This window comes from Hylobates moloch, unplaced genomic scaffold (assembly GCF_009828535.3).
Source record: "Hylobates moloch isolate HMO894 unplaced genomic scaffold, HMol_V3 SCAFFOLD_6, whole genome shotgun sequence".
Lineage (NCBI taxonomy): Eukaryota > Metazoa > Chordata > Mammalia > Primates > Hylobatidae > Hylobates > Hylobates moloch.
In genome coordinates, this window is record NW_026652281.1 from 134538935 (window position 1) to 134560417 (window position 21483).

The 21483-nt window shown below is 46.1% G+C and overlaps 1 protein-coding gene across 3 annotated transcripts in view; it reads right to left on the reverse strand.

The window, feature by feature from the left end:
• The window catches only part of ADAM19 (ADAM metallopeptidase domain 19), a 99239-nt gene that overhangs the window by 29933 nt on the left and 47823 nt on the right, over positions 1-21483 (reverse strand). For all 3 annotated transcript variants that reach the window (XM_032158493.2, XM_032158492.2, XM_032158491.2), the window contains exons 6-9: positions 13028-13220; positions 11968-12033; positions 6296-6367; positions 1822-1988 (exon numbers count right to left, since the gene is read on the reverse strand). In XM_032158493.2, the coding sequence (XP_032014384.1) occupies positions 1822-1988; positions 6296-6367; positions 11968-12033; positions 13028-13220 (498 nt within the window). The remainder of the gene's footprint in view (positions 1-1821; positions 1989-6295; positions 6368-11967; positions 12034-13027; positions 13221-21483) is intronic.

A 21483-nucleotide genomic window follows, 5' to 3' on the forward strand; every position in this document is an offset into this window, starting at 1 on the left:
GAGGTTGATGGAAGGGTGGCACAGATTCTGATGCTGAAGTGAATCATGCCCACTTCCACCAGCTGCCGGGATCCAATACCTTATCCCTGGCTCTGTGGTGTGAGTCCCGCAGGGTAGGGGTGGGGGCATCGGGGCAGCAGCTGTGGGGCTGATGATGCTTCATTCCCACATACTCAGGGGCCAAGGAAACAGCTGTGTCCCATCAGGAGCCTCACAACGTGCAGCTGGATGCAAGAATGAGCTGTTTCTGCCTTTGTTTTGCAATGGGATCCTAATCTGCCAGCAGCAAGCTGCATTTTCCCCAGTTGAATACATCCCTCTTTCAGTTATATACATCCAGGGTAGGGGAGAAGAAAAAAAAAAACTACCAGTGTTTCTGTGCATGCCACAAACATGTAATGTATTTAAAGAATCTATACGGAAATTCATTATGCAGTACTTATCTCCATGTTTGTCTTCTCATCTAGACCATGATATCTTTGACAGCAAGACTATCTTAACTATTTTGGGATCAGTAGAACCTAGCACAGAATCTCACACATAGTGGGTATATAATAAATGTTTGCTGAATTACAGGCAGACTTATCTTCAGGGAAACAATCTGCAAAGAAATATGCAAAATCTATGCAAATTGATATGAAGTCCTACTAGTTATTTTCTAAATGTTCCAAAGTTCAGGCCAAAATTCTAATAGCCAAAGACTCTTCCTAGGCAAATGTACTGTCATGAAGTAACTATTCACAGCCCAGGTTTTTGGGGCAGTTATTTTTCCCAGTTTCTTTAAAAGGATAAGCCAAGGTTTAAATGATTATTAACTCAGCTATATTTGGGGAACAGAAGAAAAATGGTTTTAAGGCCAGGCATGTGTGGCTCACACCTATAATCCCAGGACTTTGGGAGGCCGAGGCGGGCGGATAACTTGAGGCCAGGAGTTCAAGACCAGCTTGGCCAACATGGTGAAATCCTGTCTCTATCAAAAATACAAAAATTGGCCGGGCATGGTGGTGCATGCCTGCAATCCCAGCTACTTGGGAGGCTGAGGCACTAGAATTGCTTGAGCCCAGGAGGCTGAGGTTGCAGTGAGCCGAGATCACTGCACTCCAGCCTGGGTGACAGAGGGAAACTCTGTCTCAAAAAAAAAAAAAAGAAGAAGAAGAAGACAAATGGTTTTATTATCTATATGCCTTTCGTTGTAACTGCCTCAAAATACCTTCAGAAGTCAACACTAATAAATACCAAATAATCACCCTGGGGCACTGTCACAGGTGACCCCCATCACTGTCTCTCTGGGGCTGATGAAAATCTAGCACAATCCCTCTCAATGTCTCCCTCCAACCAAACTCTCAGTCCCTGCACTGTCTAACACTGGGACTCTCTCAGGCACTCAGCCTGTGCTCCTTGGGAACCAAGTGAAGGACAACACAAGAGCCCGCTCTCCTGTGCCTGTGTTGGGAGATCAGCTCATGTATGAAAACAAAGTGCCAGGAAGATTGAGATGAGCCTCTTAGAAAGTCTAAGACCTGACCAACAGTCAGTCCCTTCCCAAATACATACACAATTATTTCAGATGCTCAATGGAATATGGGTAAGTCTAATTTTCCCATTAGACCGTAAACACTCCTTAGGACTAATGTGACTCAGGCTTTTAAACATTTTCTGGTGTATGCTGGGTACAGAGCACATATTTAGGAGATGCCTGATTCTGAGTCAGAATGACTTTGTACAAACAACACTCGCCATGGGGCAAACTCTGAGCAAGTGCTCAGTGGGCAGAGGCTTTGCAGCCAAGGACAACACAACGTATGGAAAAAGGCTATTTACGTGATTAATTGGGCATTGTCATGGTACTTCTGGGCAAGCAGCTTGCGCCTCCAACTGAGAAAGGACCAGAGGGTAGAGTATGGATTCTCTGAAACTTCACACATGTCCCCGTGAGTCCACACTTCCAAGCCCACGAGAGCAATCCGGATGTTCAAGGATCGGTAAAACTGAAAGAACACAGAAAAACCACAGTATCTGTCAATACCACCTGGGATTTAAAAGCCCCTTCCTTTCATTCTGTTGGAGGTTGAGATTAAAAGGAAAAGAACTAAAACTAAAAAATAAAAATAAATTTAAAAAAAAAGCTCCTTCCTAGCCTAAGAACTCAGAGCACAGATACCAGATTTCTCTTCTGCCCATGGCTCCAAGGGAAGGAGGCAACTGGTGTTATTGACATTTTTTTAGAAAGGGAAAATGAGATCCTGAGAGAGAGCAGGACATTCTGGTGGCAGAATTGCAGTGACTTTGTTTAGAGATGACTGAGATAGGAGATAAAACTGCTTTCAGATATGAATAGGTCTATCATGTGGAAAAAGTTGTTCTGCATGATGTTCAAGTAGGGCTTAGGTCAATAGGTAAAACAGACAGGAACATAAATTTCATTTTAAAATAGGAAGAAGGCTTTCAAACAAAGCTGGTCATGAGATAGCTCAGAGCTGAGCTTTGCTGTCTTCTGTAATCAGTGCCCTTGGCCAGGCTGTCTGGTACAATTTTTCTCTCCCAATTCCTTACGTGGGCCTTATCTTTCTTAGGGGTATCTAAAAAGTTCTCTTGTATATAGATTTTTTAAAACCACTTCATTGAGGTATAATTTGCATACCATAATACCCACCTATTTTAAGTGTACAGCTCAATACTTTTTGGTAAATTTACTAAGTTTTAAAGCCATCACCAGCCAAGCGTGGTGGCTCACACCTGTAATCCCAGCACTCTGGGAGGCTGAGGTGGATGGATCACATGAGGTCGGGAGTTCGAGACCAGCCTGACCAACATGGAGAAACCCCATCTCCACTAAAAATACAAAATTAGCTGGGCGTGGTGGCGCATGCCTGTAATCCTAGCTACTCAGGAGGTTGAGGCAGGAGAATCACTTGAACCCAGGAGGCAGGGGTTGCGGTGAGCCAAGATCGCGCTATTGCACTCCAGCCTGGGCAACGGGCGAAACTCTATCTCAGAAAAATAAAAATAAAATAAAGCCATCGCCATCATCCAGTGTTAGAATATTTTCATCACATCGGTATGATCCCTCATGTCTGTTGATAGTCATTTCCCATTCTCACCCTCAGCCTAGGCAACCATGCATCTACTTTGTTTTTATTCTGCCTTTTCTGGACATTTGTTTTACAGTATGTGGTTTTGTGTGTCTGGCTTCTCTCCCAGTTACCATAATGTTTTGCGATGTATCCATGTGTTAGAGCGTATCCATTTATGATTTCTCTTTATTACTGAAGAATATTCTTTTGTATGGATATACCAAATTATATTAATACATGGATATTTTATTATAAAATGTCTCCCACTCATTTGGGAAGTAAATGAGTATCAATGACATAAAAGTGCATAGATATGCTTACTCCTCAAATTTTCTTCCCCATCCCTGGATAGTCTCAGGTTTTGTCAAGGATGGAATAAGCAGGTTGCAGGCAATAGACTACAGAGGTCCTTGGTAATCTTCAGGGTTCTGTCCAAACCAGAGATCCTGAAATTCTATACGCAAGATCTGACTCGACCTCCTCGAGGCTAGAGCTACATCTAATCTTTATGATCTGGCATTTTTCATCTCATACAAATATAAGCAGGAGGAAGGTTTTCTTTAAAGCGAAACCACTGGAAGGTGTGGGTACAACGGGTTCTTTGTTGGGTCCACCCTACAAATACTGAGCCAGTGACTTAATAAAAAGCCCCATGTATGGAGAGGTCATATGAGCAGGAGATACCATCTTTGTCCAAAATTGGTAGGTACTGCCCCAGCTAAAAAGAATAATCATAGCACCAACATTTTTCCACCACTTTTTATGTACTAGGCACTGAGGCTTAGAGAAGTTAAGGAACTTGCCCAAAGTCTCAGCAAGAAGATGGTGGAGCCGGGATGAAGGCCCAAATTACAACCTCAGAGCCTATTTGTGACCTTTTACTACTTCAGTGCTGCAGTATCTACACATCCAGATAATCGACTCGCTCCAAGAAACGCTGGTCAAGATGGGCTCCAGATTCAGTGAAATATCAGTTTATTTCAACGGAAATTTTGACTTTTCTGTTTTGTGCCAGTTCAATCGTTACAGAAAACAAAAGGTTCGGATTCCAATTTGAATTTGCTTTACTAGGGAGCTTTTGAAGGAAGTAAACTTGGCTTTTTTTCACAGTTACAGAAAAACATTTTGGATTGGGTTCATGATTCAGCACATGAGTCCAATTCATTCCAGTTTTAGTTCAACAATAGTTCAGTTCAAGTAGCTGGGTCAGCAAGCTCCAGAGAAGTGGGCGTGGTTTCCCTTACCCGCCAGGAGTGACTAACACCAGCCATGAGGAGAGAGCCAAGACGGCTGCTGCACGGGATGCATGGGCCACCCAGGCTTAGGGCTTTCAGTAAGGACTGGGGCTTGCTGGTGCCTCTCTTCTCCCTTCGCTTGTCACCAGCGCCCTTCGTTCCATCACATACCCCACAGAGGGGATACCCAGCCAAGTTCGCACCCGCCAGGTCTCCAAACAATAGATGTCACATGGGTGAAAGCAGAGTCAGCCTCCCATATTCTCCCCAGGGAAACAAGCTTCCCTTGTTTTCCCAGATGTCGAGTGTTTGGGTTGTAGGATTATTTAAATGTTATTCTTGAGTGAGTCAGGAGCTAGAGAGAGGACTGGACTGTGTCCCTAGAGTCTGTCCTTCCAGGAAATGCCAGTGTTTGACTTTCACCTGTCACTGACCACTGACCTTTGTTTCCAGAGCCATCTAGGGCAGAAAAAAACCATGGGCATGGAAACTGCCATCTGATGACTTCAGAACACTAATACATTTGCCTATTAATCCCTAAAAAATATTTTAAGTGATCTCCTACATTCTCTAGTGTTTAGGAAAAAATGATTTTCCCTTTAGACCTGGAATTCATGAATCCCTAGCAGGCCCAAAGTTAAGCTTCATCAATGTTATGAGTATTCTAAAATTGTGCAATAAACGTTACCAGATTCTCAAAGAGACCTGTGATCCCAAACACATTAAAACCTACTTTTAAAAACTATATACTACTAGCCTACCAAGAGGCTACTGTCATTCTAGGTTACCTATTCTGCATTTTGTACTATAACAAATATCCTCTTTCATATACACAACGTATTTCCAAGTCCCAGACCAGCCTGTTCTAGTAAAATTCAAAAATGTAGGTATTTCCCAAGAGCATCTTGTAAAAGGTCCTGACCTAGGAAAGTTTTTTGTTTTTTTGTTTTTTTTTTTTTTTTTTTTTGAGACGGAGTCTCGCTCGGTCGCCCAGGCTGGAGTGCAGTGGCGCAATCTCGGCTCACTGCAAGCTCCGCCTCCCGGGTTCATGCCATTCTCCTGCCTCAGCCTCTCCGAGTAGCTGGGACTACAGGCGCCCGCCACCACGCCCGGCTAATTTTTTGTATTTTTAGTAGAGACGGGGTTTCACCCTGGTCTGGATCTCCTGACCTCGTGATCCGCCCGCCTCGGCCTCCCAAAGTGCTGGGATTACAAGCGTGAGCCACCGCGCCCGGCCTGACCTAGGAAAGTTAACCACTGCACATCCTTCCTAAGAGACAAGACATAATTTTAGGATAATTTTACAGATGGAGACTTTATAGATTAGCCCCAAGCAACCCACTTCTCAGACAATCCACTTCTCAAGGAATCCACTTCTCAAACAGCTCACTTCTCAAACAGCCCACTTCTCAACTTTTAAGGCTGTGTGTCTTTCCCACCCTGACCTACCTCAATTCCCTCCTAAGTCAGAGAATCCCTGGGCTTTGTATCTGGAAGGAACCTTAAAGAACCTTAAAGGATTCTTAAACTGGGCTCTTCCATGCCCCAAGCTGCTCGGGAGCCACTGCAGGGGTAAGAGGAAGAGGTCAGAAGGACAGTGTTCTGGGTCCTCACCCCTGCTCCCGCTTAGAGCAGTCTGTTTTCATCTAACTTTCATACTAGACATTGGCATAAGATTTCATTTTTTAAAATTCCACCAGGAAAATAAAAATAACAGAAAAAAAACCACACATTGATTTACGACAGCCCTTCTATTTATAAGTTGAAAACAAAACAAAAGAAAACAAATGCAACATAAAGAAAATGAGTTACTTGCCTAAGGGTATGTAGTTCAGGGCTCTGTCAGGACCACCCTGGGCCTCTATGGCACTGCTCATTCCCTTTCAGAAGATGGCTGGGGCAGCCAATCCAGCAGAAGGCAGCTCCAGTGCCCTTGGAAGTGCTGGCACCTGGCACCTTTCCCACAAAGTACACACCTGGTCTCACCTTATCAACATAGTTGGCGATCTCTATGAGCTTGTGTTTGGTGGCGTCCTGGTCTCGTCGATTCTTCTGAAACTAAATGGGACAAGCAGAACCACGTGAGATCACAGAACCTCTCGCAGGATGCTTCCTACGCCCCATTACTTGTCTTTGAATTTGCTCTTATTTTCTTCTGTCTTCTATGAGCCGCCATTTTTATGCAATTGTCTTCCCCACCACAGTAAGAGCTTTGGAGGGTAGGACCTGTCAATATCCACAGCTACTAGCTCAGTGCAGCACACACAGTAGGCATGCAATAATTATGCATGGAATAGAATTGCCTTCCTCTAACCCTTGAAGCACATCTTATTCTCCTGTCCTTCGAACTACAAGGCCTCTGGCAAACTCCCACTGGGGCTTAGGAGGACCGATTCAATCCTCACCTTGGTCATCACCCCAACATGAAGCCACTATCACACAGATCTCACGAGGCTTCCCTACATGTGGTCAATCAACAATGATCGAATTGTTGCTGAAAGCCTGCTATGGGCAAGGCATTGTGCTTTGCACTATGTAGGACACAAAGAAGTGTGAGATCTTGGTTCTAGCCTAGAGGAGCTTCAATTAAAACAGAGAGGGCCGGAAATAACTGTGGCAGATCCTGAGTGACAGATCCTGTACTTAAGGAGTATACAACTGAAATGATCTGAGAAAACCTGCCAGGAAAACGTGCACAGAAATAACCACAGTGGGAGGCCATGTGAATGACATGAGTGCTAACGAGGAGGACCATAAGACACTGGCAAAGAGGCTTCATCTTGCACATCACTCAGATCCACTGGCAGTGCCTTCTACAGTGAGAAGAATGAGAATTCTGTGACTGCATCGATTCAATCAGACATTTCTTTTTTTTTTTTTTTTAAGACAGAGTCTCACTCTTGTTGCCCAGGCTGGAGTGCAGTGGCGCAATCTCGGCTCACAACCTCCGCCTCCCGGCTTCAAGCGATTCTCCTGCCTCAGCCTCCTGAGTAGCTGGGACTACAGGTGCTCGCCACCATACCCAGCTAATTTTTGTATTTTTAGTAGTGATGGGGTTTCACCATGTTGGTCAGGCTGGTCTCAAACTCCTGACCTCAAGTGATCTGTCTGCCTTGGCCTCCCAAAGTGCTGGGATTACAGGCGTGAGCCACTGCGCCCAGCTGCAATCAGACATTTCTAACCAAGCACAGGAAAGAAAGCTGTGTTCCATTAGAAATATCTGCCATGGGTACCAGAAAGAGGACATTTCAGCACAAATACCTCCTATTTACCATTCCTGCCTCAAAAAAATAGATCTCTCTGAGCTGCAATGATGAAGGAAAGCTTCACAGTGTAAAGAGAAAACCTGCTACAACTGCAAATCAAATTTGAAAATGATGGGCATGTCCTGTACACTGCCATTGTTACACAGAGTCTGGGTCCTCTCTAATTTATCTTGGGTACCCACTATACATGTTATTTCAATTCAAAACCTTCACATCCTTCCTCCACCCCATCCCACGAGAATATCTAAGCAAGAAACAACAAGAACAGCCAAGTAAAACACCCTGGGATATTTGTTTGGCCAGCGGTGTGTACCAGCCCTGATACAGGGAAGAAATCCACCATTTGCCTTTCACCACAGCTTGTGGACATTCTTAGGCTTCCTTAAAACTGCCACTCACCAGAAGAGAATCTGTCACCGCTGCTTTCTAGAGTTAGATTCAGTGTGACACTGTAACTTAGACCTTTCCAAGGCATTAATCCAGGAGTTTCTCATTATAGAGGCCTCCTGTTTCTAAATTGGTCTCTCGGCACAGACAGCGTTGCAGCATTTCCATTCATTTAGTAATATTTATTAGAACATCAGGGTCAGATTTCATTGTCTTTCAAAAAAATATTAATCTTCTCTTTAAAGAACTGCCCAATGAGACCACCATAATTTAAGGAGTGAATTCTGTTGTCCAGAGTAGTCTGAAGCAGGAGTCAGCAAACCTTTTCTGCAAAGGCCAGATTAGGCTTTGTGGCCACATAGTCACTGCTACAACTCTTCAACTGTGCGATGGTGGCTCAGAAGCAGGCCTGGATAATACAGAAACCAATGGGCCTGGCTGTGTTCCAGTAAAACTTTGTTTGCAAAAACACAGGATAGGCTGGATGTGACCATGGGGTATAGTCTGCAGACCCCTGATCTAAAGAAAGGACTCTCTCAAGCTTACATTTTCTAGGGTGACACAGCAAGTACCACATGCAGCACCATCCTTTCCCCGCCACTTTGCACTGTGCCAGCATCATGGAAATCCTTTACAGGCCTATGTTTACAGCTATCCTGTCTACCCCTACAACAGCCCACCTTACTCTTTATCCCCCACTGGATTCCGTTCCACCTGGGGAATGAATAAACTGAGAACCACCCTAGAAGCTCCCACCTAGGCCCAGGGAGCGAGGAGCTGCCTGCTCATTTTTACTGCTGACAACTCTCTCTCTCTCGGCAGCAGCAGGGTCTTGCTCTCCCTACCTGTGTCTCCACTTCCTGCTCTGCATTCACCCCAAGGTGAAGGGTGTCCTGTCTCTGCAGCAGGTTATAAATCATGGTAAAGCAGCCCTCCCCTTTCCTGCCTTCCCATCCTCTCAGATTAATTAATTATCAAGAATATATTTCTGTCTGCAGAGGATGGAGACAGGGTGGAGAGGGGATGATTTGTGAGGCTGTGAACTCAGCCTAGCCTGTTACACCCCCACCCCAGTCCCTCAAATGAATCAGTCAAAGCCTTCAGCGGAGGGGTGTCCAGGACTCTGAGAAATGAGCACATTCCCTTATCCGCCACGGCTGCATGAATCACAGCCCTGTTGGGAACCCAGGGCTGTTGCTGAGATGCTCTCCTTTGTAAGAGAAAGATGGCTCTAGCTGACACCAGAGTCCTGGAGGCGCCTTGAGCGGACACTTTTTCTCTGGGGGTGTGCTGTGACTCTGGAGGTCAGGAGACAGAAGATGCCTAATCCCTGCCTCCCACCATGCTGCCCACTTCTCCAGCTGCTGGAGATACACACCCAGTGGGTTTTAAACCCTGCACAGAGATTCCTCTGAGAACAGTGCAAGGCCAAAGGGGAGAAACACTCCACCTTTAAACACAGCAGCTGGGCTCTATATGCTTAACTACTGGGGTTCCCAGGAACTTCAATGTAACCAAAGGATTCTGTAGCTGAAAAAAATGACTCAAGACCATTGTATTAGATGATCACAGATGCAGAACTTAAATGGAAAAATGTCCCAGAGTCAGAGGAGCTCAGTTTTCTTCCACCAGTCCTCCCACTACAGGCAGTCAAGCAGGGCAGGCCAGAGTCAGTTATCTCCTCCCACAACTATGGAGCCTCAGCTGGCTTTTAAACCAGCTTTGGATTTTGCTCCCCACACTATTCCCCCATCTTATACACATACTAGTCTTTGGAGAGGAAACAGAAAACATAGAACACACACACACACACACACAAACAGCTGTTGGAAAAACCAATATCAACGTCAATTAAAAAGCTAAATGCTTTTCAAAGCAGAGCGCAATGTTCCCTCGGCCTGGAATGCCCTTCACCTCCACTCCTCTGCCCAGTTAACTCCTCCTTGTCTTTTTTTTTTTTTTTTTTTTTTTTTTTTTTTTTTTTTTTTTTTTTGAGACGGAGTCTCGCTCTGTCGCCCAGGCTGGAGTGCAGTGGCGCCGTCTCGGCTCACTGCAAGCTCCGCCTCCCGGGTTCACGCCATTCTCCTGCCTCAGCCTCTCCGAGTAGCTGGGACTACAGGCGCCCACCACCACGCCCGGCTAATTTTTTGTATTTTTAGTAGAGACGGGGTTTCACTGTGGTCTCGATCTTCTGACCTCGTGATCCGCCCGCCTCGGCCTCCTAAAGTGCTGGGATTACAAGCGTGAGCCACTGCGCCCGGCCCTCCTTGTCTTTTAAGACAGCTTCAAGGGCCACCTCCTTCTGAAGCTAACTAACATCCAGTGACTAACACTCAAAGACCTTCTGGCCTGCAGCCTAGTTCTCTCCCCACTACCAGGCCCTGCCGCCAGGACACATGCTTTGGAAATGTGACTAGGTACAGCTGCCTTAGAATGAGCTCTTTAGGGAGATGGTAGCTAAACCATGTGGATGGGATACAGACAGACTGGAGTTGTGATGGGCTCTGTCCTCAGGAGAGACCAAGGCCAGTGTCTGCCCTGCTCGAACACAGCGAGCGCTCAGCTCATAATGACATCCAATGCACAGAAGACGCACTTAGTACTTATATGATGGAGTCGCTAAACAAAGTGAGAATTGGAGGTAACATCTGGCTAATTTAGGCAAATACGAGATCTGGGGCCTAAACTCACTCTTTAGGTGTCTGCTTCAATGTCAGAGAAGCTTTCCCTAATTCCCAAAACCATGTTGAATCCCCCATTATCTGCACTCTCATCCCTCCTAATGGTCCATCTTAGTGCTCATCACACTTTGGACCTACAGGTTTATGTGCTGTTACTGCAAACTCTGCGATGCCCGGGGAGGGTCTGTCTTCTTGAGATCTATATGTCCAGGGGCTTGGCACATAGTAGAAAATCAAGAGATCACTGATGAATAAATGAAATATATGATGAGCCAGGTGAGGGTTCATCAAATCTTAGAACCTGTCTGTTTGAGGAACATGGAGTTAAAGGCTGAACTGCTAGGCCTTTAGGTCAGTGGTTCTCAAACTTGACCGTGCAACCCAATTGCCCGGAGGTCTTGTTAAAACATGGATTTCTGGACCCCACCCTGACAGTCTGGGATTCAGGAGGTCGGGGGTGGGGCCCAAGAATTTGCATTTTACACAGGGGTGCTGCTGACGCTGGTGCTGTGGGGACCACATTTTGGGGACCATGGCTTTAGGTCATCATTTGGCATTGACATGATTATAAAAATGGACCCACACACGGGCAAGAATACAGTTTTCAGTCGGATGACTGGGAATATATTTATTATCTTTGTAAAAAAAAAAGTTTTAGAATTTCCATAGACAATTCCTGGGTACCTCAGAATAAACACCAGAACCTAAAGGTCTTCAGACCCAGTACAAGAAATGTTAATCAGACAACTGTCTTGATTTTCTATGTGATTGATGTCTCAAGCCAGGAGAGGCTTAGCTGTGTGTGGGGGCGGGGGAGGAAGGGGCCGGGGGAGTTGGGGGAGTTCCCCCCAACTATGTTTAAAATGGCAAAATGAGCCTTTGGTCAGATTCTTTTTTTTCTTTGAGATGGAGTTTCGCTCTTGTTGCTCAGGCTGGAGTGCAGTGGCATGATCTCAGCTCACTGCAACATCCGCCTCCCAGGTTCAGGAAATTCTCCTGCCTCAGCCTCCCAAGTAGCTGGGATTACAGGCATGCACCACCATGCCCAGCTAATTTTGTATTTTTAGTAGAGATGGGGTTTCACCATGTTGGCCAGGCTGGTCTCAAACTCCTGACCTCAGGTGATCCACCCGCCTTGGCCACCCAAAGTGCTGGGATTATAGGCATGAGCCGCTGCACCCGGCCTTTGGTGAGATTTAAGGTCAAAATCATAGATGAACTGGAGAAAGATGAATGGGCAACATTTCCCCAAAGCAGTCTGGAGCCTGGAATGGAACCTATCAAGAGAGCAGTTTTTCTGCAAGACCCATTGCCTCCCCCTTACCTCTGCATAATCAGCCACGAGGTAAAGCTCCACATACTTCATGGAGTTTAAATCTTCCCTTCTCATCTAAGAAAGAGAAACAGATCAGCGCTGTACAAATAGTGGACTTGGCCTCATTTTTTAAAAACTGCTAAGAAACAGAGCTGCTGGATAAGCAGCAGCTACCTCCGTGATGATTTTGTCATTGGGCACTAGAGATGTTCTTGGCTGTGGTGGCTGTCACTCACATAACACCTTCCACTGCCATTTGGTTATTGCTGGAGACTGCTCTGGAACACTGGTTTCAGTCCTTTATTCTCAGAAAATACTGAGATGAGCTGGTGAGCACAGGCAGGACGGAGGCCAGCATATGAGAGGGAGTGTGCTAACCACCACGTTCCCACAGAACCTCGAAACCTCGAAACACCCTGTCGTTTTCAGCATGAATCAATATGAGGACTGTGTGCATATGGTGTAGTGTCTACTCCAATAGGGAAGGCATACTTTTTTTTTCCACTTTTTAATTTTTATTTATTTTTCTGAGGCAGGGTCTCGCTCTGTCACCCAGGCTGGAGTACAGTGGCACCATCTCGACTCACCGTTATCTCTGCCTTCCGGGTTCAAGTGATTCCCGTGCCTCAGCCTCCCAAGTAGTTGGGACTACAGGCACCCAGCCATCATGCCCAGCTAATTTTTGTACTTTTAGTAGAGATGGGGTTTCGCCATGTTACCCAGGCTGGACTCAAACTCTTGGCCTCAAGCAATCTGCCTGCTTTAGCCTCCCAAAGTGCTGGGATTATAGGCATGAGCCATGGCGCCCAGCCTTCTTTTCACTTTTTAAGCTTTCTGAAGTCAGCATCTGAGTGTTTTAAAGGTAGTAGTGTTTTCCCCCAAAAGCAGTTATTCTATGATGAGGATATTTCACACTCAACAATCACTTAGAATAAAAGAAAAACACTATTTCCTTCTTCTTAGGCATCACCCTTCAATTTAGAAATACTCCTGGATTCAAAGTAAGCAACCTCAGAGGGGGCAAGCCTGTCCCCAGGTTGATTTCTGCACTGAGAGCCTCAAAACTCACCCTGCGAGGTCGCTTCTTGGTCTGTTGTGTAAACTGAAGAGCCCAGTCCCTGGTGGTGGGCTTGGAGTGCTCGAACCCACAGTTTCCCGGGGGCGGCTTGAGATGTTCAGATCTGTAAATAAGGTGTTGGCCCTCGCTGTCAGGGAGGGGCTCGATGATGTAGCTGAGGTTGCTGCTCACTGTAATCAGTCCTCTGTTGAGAGGAGGAATAGAATCTCTGGTCAAAGATTATGGTTCTGAAAAAGTCCCTTGTGTAGGTCTTAGTTTCTCCATATGCAAAATGACATAGTGGGTTTTGATCATGAGTTCTTAACCTAATTATGGGGCCATGTACCCATTTGTGAGATTCTGATGCAAGCTCATACTTCCTCTCTAGAGAAATGCACTTATACATAAAAAGTGGTGCATGAGCTCAGGGCACTTGGACCTCCCGCCCGACCCCCACCCCACCCAACCACCACCACCAAGCTCATTGTGAGACTCCAGGTTAAGAGTCTCTAGACTGGGAAACCTCAAAAAGTTCTAAAAAGGCTGTACCTGTGACACTTAAAACTTATGAAGGATGGTAGGTCCAGGATTCCAAAAACCCTCCCAAACCAAAACATGGCATATAACAAATCATGGGTCAAAACTTTAGAGACTCAAAAAAAACAGTACAGTGGCCAGAGAAAGAACAGTGGCCTGCAAGAGAGGTGACCCAGGTTCTGGATTTAGCTCCAACATTCAATTGTCACATGTTCTTCAACAAGCATCTTAAATCTCTCCAACCGTCAGTTTCCTTATCCCTAAAACGACAATGATAACTTATCAAGACTCCTGGATGATTAAGTGGAAAGACAAGGGTCTTTGTGCTTGGAAACCAGAGCTAGATGCATCAGTGATGACATGCCTACCTGTCCCACCTGCCCCACATCAGCACGGCAGTTATTTGGTGAAGTGACATCCACCACCAAGCATGAGGGACTACTTTTTTTCCCTCCCTTGATTATAGATACTAGCATTGAACTCAGAATAAACTCACGGAGTCCTTACTGTGTCCTAGACATAATCTAGATATAATCCTTGTCCTTGAGAAACTCACAGTCCTCTGGAGGACAGTCACAAACATTTACTGGGCTCCTGCTATGGGCCAGGTATCATGCTAGTTGCTGAGGATGGAATAGTGAACAAGACAAACCAAGGGCCTACCCTTGTGAAGCGTTGAGTGTAAACACTGGAATAAGTCACTCTAATGTATAACAGAGAGAGCAAAAAGTTTCATCACCCCTTGGACTGGAGGCAGCTGCTTCAAGTGTTACATCACCAAGGCTTCTGAGGGCTTTTCTTGCCTCAGCAAGAAAGAGGACCACGACTTATTATCAATTGCTATTGCTAATGATCAGTGAAGGCCCAGGCAGCAGATATCTGCCAACCTTAATACAATGAGATAAACATGATTGTAAAAGTATGTCATCAAGGCTCGGGGGAGGAGGAAGCCCAGGAGTAAGCCCCACGGACTCTAGCAGCATTTTGTATGCTCTAAAACTTCAGGCAGGCTCTCATCCATGCAGAGAGCTCAGAACCTACAGCATCTCCAACCCAGTCTTTGCCACTGTAAATTGGCAGGACCTCTCTCTTAGCTTATCTCAGCTTCCACCTCCACCACAACCGCCACTTGGGATTCCTGCCCAGATTTTGCCCTTTGGGAAGAGCCTGTGACGCTCTCTGGAAAATCAGCGCCAGGCTCTGATGGGCAGCAGCCTTTCCCGGATCCTATCCCTGGCTGACCTCATTCCAGATCCAGGAAGCCTAATGACTTCCTGGCTGCCTCACCCAGTCTGACACAGCAGTACCCAATCACCCCCTCTGACGGACCTCTAAGGTACTCCCTGAACATCTGGGGATGGGAGCGGGGCAAGGAGCAAGGGTCGCATCCACTCCCTAATCCAGCCAGGAAAGGGCAGAGGAGAGAGCTGCTACACGCATCCTGTTCCCAAGTTATCTTTTCATCCCAGCCAACCAAGGCCTCTTCCATCACCTCAGTTTCCCCTAATGGCTACACACTTTGGGAACACAGAGGGCTTGACCACCAACCAACTGATGGTTCTGTATGCACCAGGTTGTGGTTGCCAAGATTACACCCAGTGAGTGGAAAGTTCCATAGAGGAATCAGGGAAAGTTCCAATGGAGGGTCACAAGGCGCAATTGATCTGGCATCACTTGAACAAGCCTGTGAGCCAAACAGGACAGAGACCAAGCCAAAGTGTGGTGCACAATAAATAAGAATCCCCATAGTGGCTGCAGATTATAGAGCCTTTGCTATGGACTTGGCACTGTGCTAAGTGAGCATTTTATTACTCCCACCACCTTCCTAGGACCCTTACAAATATTGTCCCCAGTGTACAAATGGGAAAACAAAGGCTCAGCAAGGTTAATTAACCCAAAGTCACACAAATAGTAAGAGTAAGAGTAGGGATTTGTTTTTTGTTTTTGTTTCATCAACTTTTAAGTTCCAGGGTACATGTGCAGGATGGGCAGGTTTGTTACATAGGTAAACCTGTGCCATGGTGATTTGCTGCACAGATCAGCCTATCACCTAGGTATTAAAGGAGTCTGGATTTGAATGATTCCAAGTCCCACAACCTTACCCTGACCTTCTGCTGCCTCAGTCACGATAGTCCTGTAGAGGCTGGGCATCGTGGCTCACGCCTGTAATCCCAGCACTTTGGGAGGCCAAGGCGGGTGGATTTCCTGAGCTCAGGAGTTGGAGACCAGCCTAGGCAATATGGTAAAACCCTGTCTCTACTAAAAATACAAAACTTAGCCAGGCATACTGGCGGGCGCCTGTAATCCCAGCTACTCAGGAGGCTGAGGCAGGAGAATTGCTTGAACCTGGGAGGCGGAGGTTGCAGTGAGCTGAGATCACACCACTGCACTCCAGCCTGGGTGACAGAGCAAGACTCCGTCTCCAAAAGAAAAAAAAATACCCTGTAGAGTGAATCGGAAAGATACCACCAGTCTACAGATGGCTCCAGTGATAGTGCCAGCAGCTCTTTTCTTAGGGGTGATTGGCCTCACCTCAGTTTCCTAGGAGAAAAGACAAAGGAGGTATGCAGCCTACTTTTCACCTTCAGATGCCATTGATTGAGCTAACTAGATGCCAGGCACTGTGTTTACAAATGTTATTCTTATTTCATTCCCACATCATCATTATAAGGAGGCACCCTCATGAGTCCCACGTTATAGATGAAGAAACTGTGGCTCGGAGACATTAAATAACAAGCTCTCATGGTTAAGGGCAGTGTGGGCTCCAGGCATGGGGACTAGGTAATCTGAAGTCAACGATTTAAGGTCCACAGACTCTGGACTCCATCCCCTTAGCCTCTATGCTTTCTGCCTCCATCAGTGAGTTCCAAGCCTAAGTGTCAGAGATCTCTAGGAACAGAGGTCTCAGGGATATCTATTAGAATATGCTACAGTGTATTGAAAACACGGGTATCCAGGTCTGCTGTGGATACGGTTTATTTGTCCCCACCAAGTCTCATGGTAGAATGTGGTCCCATTGTTGGAGATGGGCCTGGTAGGAGGTGTTAGGGTCATGGGGTGGATCCCTCATGAATGGCTTGGTGCATCCTGGTGGTAATGAGAGAGTTTTTACTCAGCAAATTCTCATGAGAGTTTCCTCAAGAGCTGGTTATTAAAAAGAGCCTGGCACCTCCTCCCTTTCTTTCTCACTTCCTCTCTCCGCACTTGATCTCTGCACACACAGGCTCCCCTTCACGTTCTGCCACGAGTGGAAGCAGCCTGAGGCCCTCACCAGAAGCAGATGCTGGTGCCATGCTTCTTGTATGGCTCGCAGAACCATACAAGAGCCAAAATAAACCTCTTTTCTTTATAAATTACCCAGCCTTATGTATTCCTTTATAGCAACACAAATGGACTAATACAGGGCCCAACCTAAAAAACCCAGAGCTGCAGGCCTGAGTGTCTGCATTGTTATCAAGGTCCATGAGTAATTCCCTGCCTAGCCACACTCAGGAACTTTGGCCCGCAGACCATCCTCTGCAGCAGGCACCTGCTTTTCACCAGGCCCCCAGTAATTCTGATTCAGGGAGTGGGCAGATTACAATTTGAGAGAAACAGAGGCTCAGAGGACCCTGAAGGTCGTTCCAGCAATAGGATTCTGTGGCCACTTCCCTCCCTTCCTCCAACTGCTGTTCCTGGTAATTTGCCCATGTCACGAATGCAATCCTCTCAGAAGGCCTGGGGACGGAGGAGAGGCTGGCACAAACCCCAGCACTGTCAGTGGACTGCAGCTTTGTTGCTGGGGGAATGTCTGAGAATGTGGTTCCAGGGGCCCTCCCCACCCTCACCCCTAAATCCTTTAGCTGCCCTCTTCCAAGCACCACCAGTTGTTTATCCTTCTAGGAGCCTTGGTTGATCTGATTTGCTGAATGTTAGCCCTGGCAAAGGCAGAACTCAGCCAGAAGGCATGAGCCGGGGCCCAGGAGGCTGGGTGGCCAGGCTCACATGCCATTCTCCATTCTGTTCTCCATCCTATTGCTCATCGTTAAGAGATGGATACAAATGAAATTGTACAGGAAACCCGGGCAGGCCAGGCCAGGCAGGCAACAGGCAATTCACCTCTAACCCCTGCATAACCGAAGGATTCACCAAATGCATTCTTCAAGGAACTAGGCCAAGAACTGCTTCCTGGGGACTTGTCCATTCAGAGCTAAACCAAAGGGGACACATTCTACATCCCTATACCCAGAGGTGCCCTAAAAGGTAACTACCCTGCTACCCTTCTTTCCTCTCCCCTTCTCCGCAAATTATATCCATGCAAAAGGAGTTACGGGGAACTCCAAAGCCTGCAAAAAAGAGAAAAGAAGGCTTGTAGGTCATGTGCTTTCTCAAGGACAGGGTGCCCCCTGGATATAGCACCTGGATTCAAACTCTGGCTGTGCTGTCTCCTAGCTGTGTGGTAAGTGATGTAATAACACTGCCCATCTCACAGAGTTGCTGTGATAATGGACTGAATAGGCAATGTTTACTAATAACCAAAGCAGCATTTTAAAAGAACAGCTAGCGGTCATTGTATATTATCACGCAAAGTGCAAAGTGTTTTATTTGATAGCCATTCCACACATCTGTACTGAGAACCCAGTGTGCGACAGGAACTGTTCTCAGCACGGGAAACAGCATGATCAAAGCAAAGTCCCTACTGTCAAGGAGCTTGCACTCCTCACCTATTGTAAATCCACCAGTGATGTCAATATTGTTATTCCCATTTTATGGATGAGAAAACTGAGACTTGAGAACTTAAGTAGCTTGGCAGGGTTTAAACCAGGAAGCGTCTGGCTCCAGAATCTAAATTCATCACAACTTAATAATACTGTCCTCTGAGGGCTTAATCTGTGCGATGCCTGACACGGAGGTAGCATTTATGATCCATTCTGCAGAAGGAAGGCAAGGAATTCAAAGGTGGAAAGTACTTGCTACTTCTTGTCCAGGGCTGGCTGTGTGTACATGAGCCACCTCCTTCTGCCCCAGGCTCCCACCTCCCTGAGACTCTGCCCAACCTCTCTGCCTCCCAGGACTTCCAACACAGAAGGAAGCTTTTAATGGTCTGGTCTACTTGTTTTACAGAAGAGAGGAAAACCTACCCAAAAAAGAACTTGCCCAAGCTCACCTAGTGAGTTAATGGGAGAGCCGGGGCAAATCCCAGCTCTCCTAATGTCCAGGTTCATGACTCTGGGGTATGCCCCTGACCTCACCCCCACTGACCACCCACCCCACTCCCAGGACTTAGCCACCTTTTGGATAGAGTAGGTCCTGTGGAGGGACCAGCCTGTCCACAGCAAAGACAAGGAAAAAATTTAATGGGGAGAGGAAAACACAGAGATCCACACAGCCAGGAAGTATGTAGCTAGATCTTAAACGTGGATCCCTTGACTTTAAATTTTGAGCTTATTCCAGGCCATCATGCACACTTTCCTACACATTCTCCTGCATTCATTTTCAATCTCATATTCTCCCTCTCTCCCTCTCTCACAGAATCTGAGTCCAGGGACCACGGCGAAGGTATAATTACTGTGAGAGTGAGCCCTATGTTTTGAAGGCAGGGCTGCTGTAATATAAGGATGATCCATCAAATAGACCACTATGGATGATTTATTGTATACCTCTGAAAGACTTTCTATATAATGAAACCTGCCAGACATTAGTACAAACGATATTATGCAACCATTAAAAGAATGAGATAGATCTATGTATACCTAAAACATAATGCTAAGTTGGAAAAAAAATACAAAACTGTATGCATAGGGTGACCTCATTTGGATTAAATATGTTTATATATATATATATATATATGTACACACACAATTATGTATTTCAGTAAAGGATACCTCCAACAGTCATTAAGGATACCTCCAACAGTAATAACAGATGGAGAATGGGATTGGTTGGAAGGGTAGGACAAGATAAACAACTTTCACTTTCTAAAGCTTACACATTCCTGCATGATTTGAACTTTAACACTAAACCTGTATTAGTTATATAATGATAATTTTTAACAAAAAAAATTTTTTAAAAAGTAGACAACTTACCAACCATCTTACCAACACCTCCTGCTGATAGACAGTGAACTACAGACACACACACAGAGTTTCCCAGAACACACAGGCTCAGTCAGAGACACCGTAACCCAGTGTAGATATTTAGAGAATGTCTTAATCTGAGACAGGCTCGGGAGAATGACCCTTGACATCCCCAGTGAGATGGGATGCCACATCTTTTTATTGGTGTCATTTTTTGTTTTTTTCAGATGGGGTCTCGCTCTGTCGCCCAAGCTGGAGTACAGTGGTGTGATCTCAGCTCACTGCAACCTCCGCCTCCCGGGTTCATGCCATTCTCCTGCCTCGGCCTCCCAAGTAGCTGGGACTAAGGCATGCACCACCACATCTGGCTAATTTTTATATTTTTAGTGGAAATGGGGTTTTGCCATGTTGGCCAGGCTGGTCTCGAACTCCTGACCTCAAGTGATCCTCCTGCCTCGGCCTCCCAAAGTGCTGGAATTACAGGCATGAGCCACCACACCCGGCCTATTGGTGTCATTTATAAGTACCCATAGCTTCCAATCAATTCTCAAAGGGTCCAGAGGCCCAAATAAGATTACAAACATTATATTCCTGTATTAGTGTGTTTTCACACTGCTATAAAGAACTACTTGAGACTGGGTAATTTATAAAGGAAGAGGTTTAATTGACTCACAGTTCTGCATGGCTGGAGAGGCCTCAGGAAACTTACAGTCATGGTGGATGGCAAAGGGAAAGCAAGCACCTTCTTCACAAGATGGCAGGAGAGAGGGAACACAAGGGAAACTGACACTTTTTTTTTTTTTTTCAGACAGAGTCTCGCTCTGTCACCCAGGCTGGAGTGCGGTGGTGCGATCTCAGCTCACTGCAAGCTCCGCCTCCTGGGTTCACGCTATTCTCCTGCCTCTGCCTCCCAAATAGCTGGGACTACAGGCGCCTACCACCACGCCCGGCTAATTTTTTGTATTTTTAGTAGAGATGGGGTTTCACTGTGTTAGCCAGGATGGTCTCCATCTCCTGATCTCATGATCCGCCCGCCTCGGCCTCCCAAAGTGCTGGGATTACAGGCGTGAGCCACTGCGCCCGGCCAGAAACTGACACTTTTAAACCATCAGATCTTGTAAGAACTCCCTCACTATCACCAGAACAGCATGGGGAAACTGCTCCCATGATTTAATCACCTCCCACCAGGACCCTCCCTCAAAACATGGGGATTGCAATTGGAGATCAGATTTGGGTGGGGACACAGAGCCAAACAATATCAATTACATATCTATGTTCTTTTTTCACAAGGAATATTCCTAAAAGGATATACAAGAAACTAGTAACAACGGCTGTCTCTAGGAAGGGGGGAAATCTGGAAATCTGGGGTGAGAAAGAGATGTTATCTTTCATTGTACACTCTTTTGTACTTTTTGAATTTATTTTTGCTAAGATCATATATGACTTCTTCAATTAAAGTAACCTAAAGAACTGCTTTGGAGAGATGAGGGGGCCTAGCAACCACCTAGAAGCCCAGTTGAATTCCTCTTGGTATCATCAGCTTGAAGATCTCACTTGATAGAAATCCTACCTATTTCTCCAATCATGGGAGCATGTTTCCAGGAGAGGAGAACAATCACTATGGAGATTTTTCACTGCAGCAGTGCTTTATGAGCTTTGGGAGGCACCTTGTGTTTTGAAGACACGGGTTTGAATGTTGCTGCTGTTGCAGCTGCTCCTTCTCCAGGGTCCAGATGGAACCATCTGGCATGAGTCTCCAGCTCTTAAATCAGTCCACCCACAGCCTTGGTTTCTTAAGGCGTGTGTAGTGAGAAGGCTGGGAAAGTAAGGCAGGTGGACCTCACCAGACGGAAGCATGCAAAACAGAAACACACG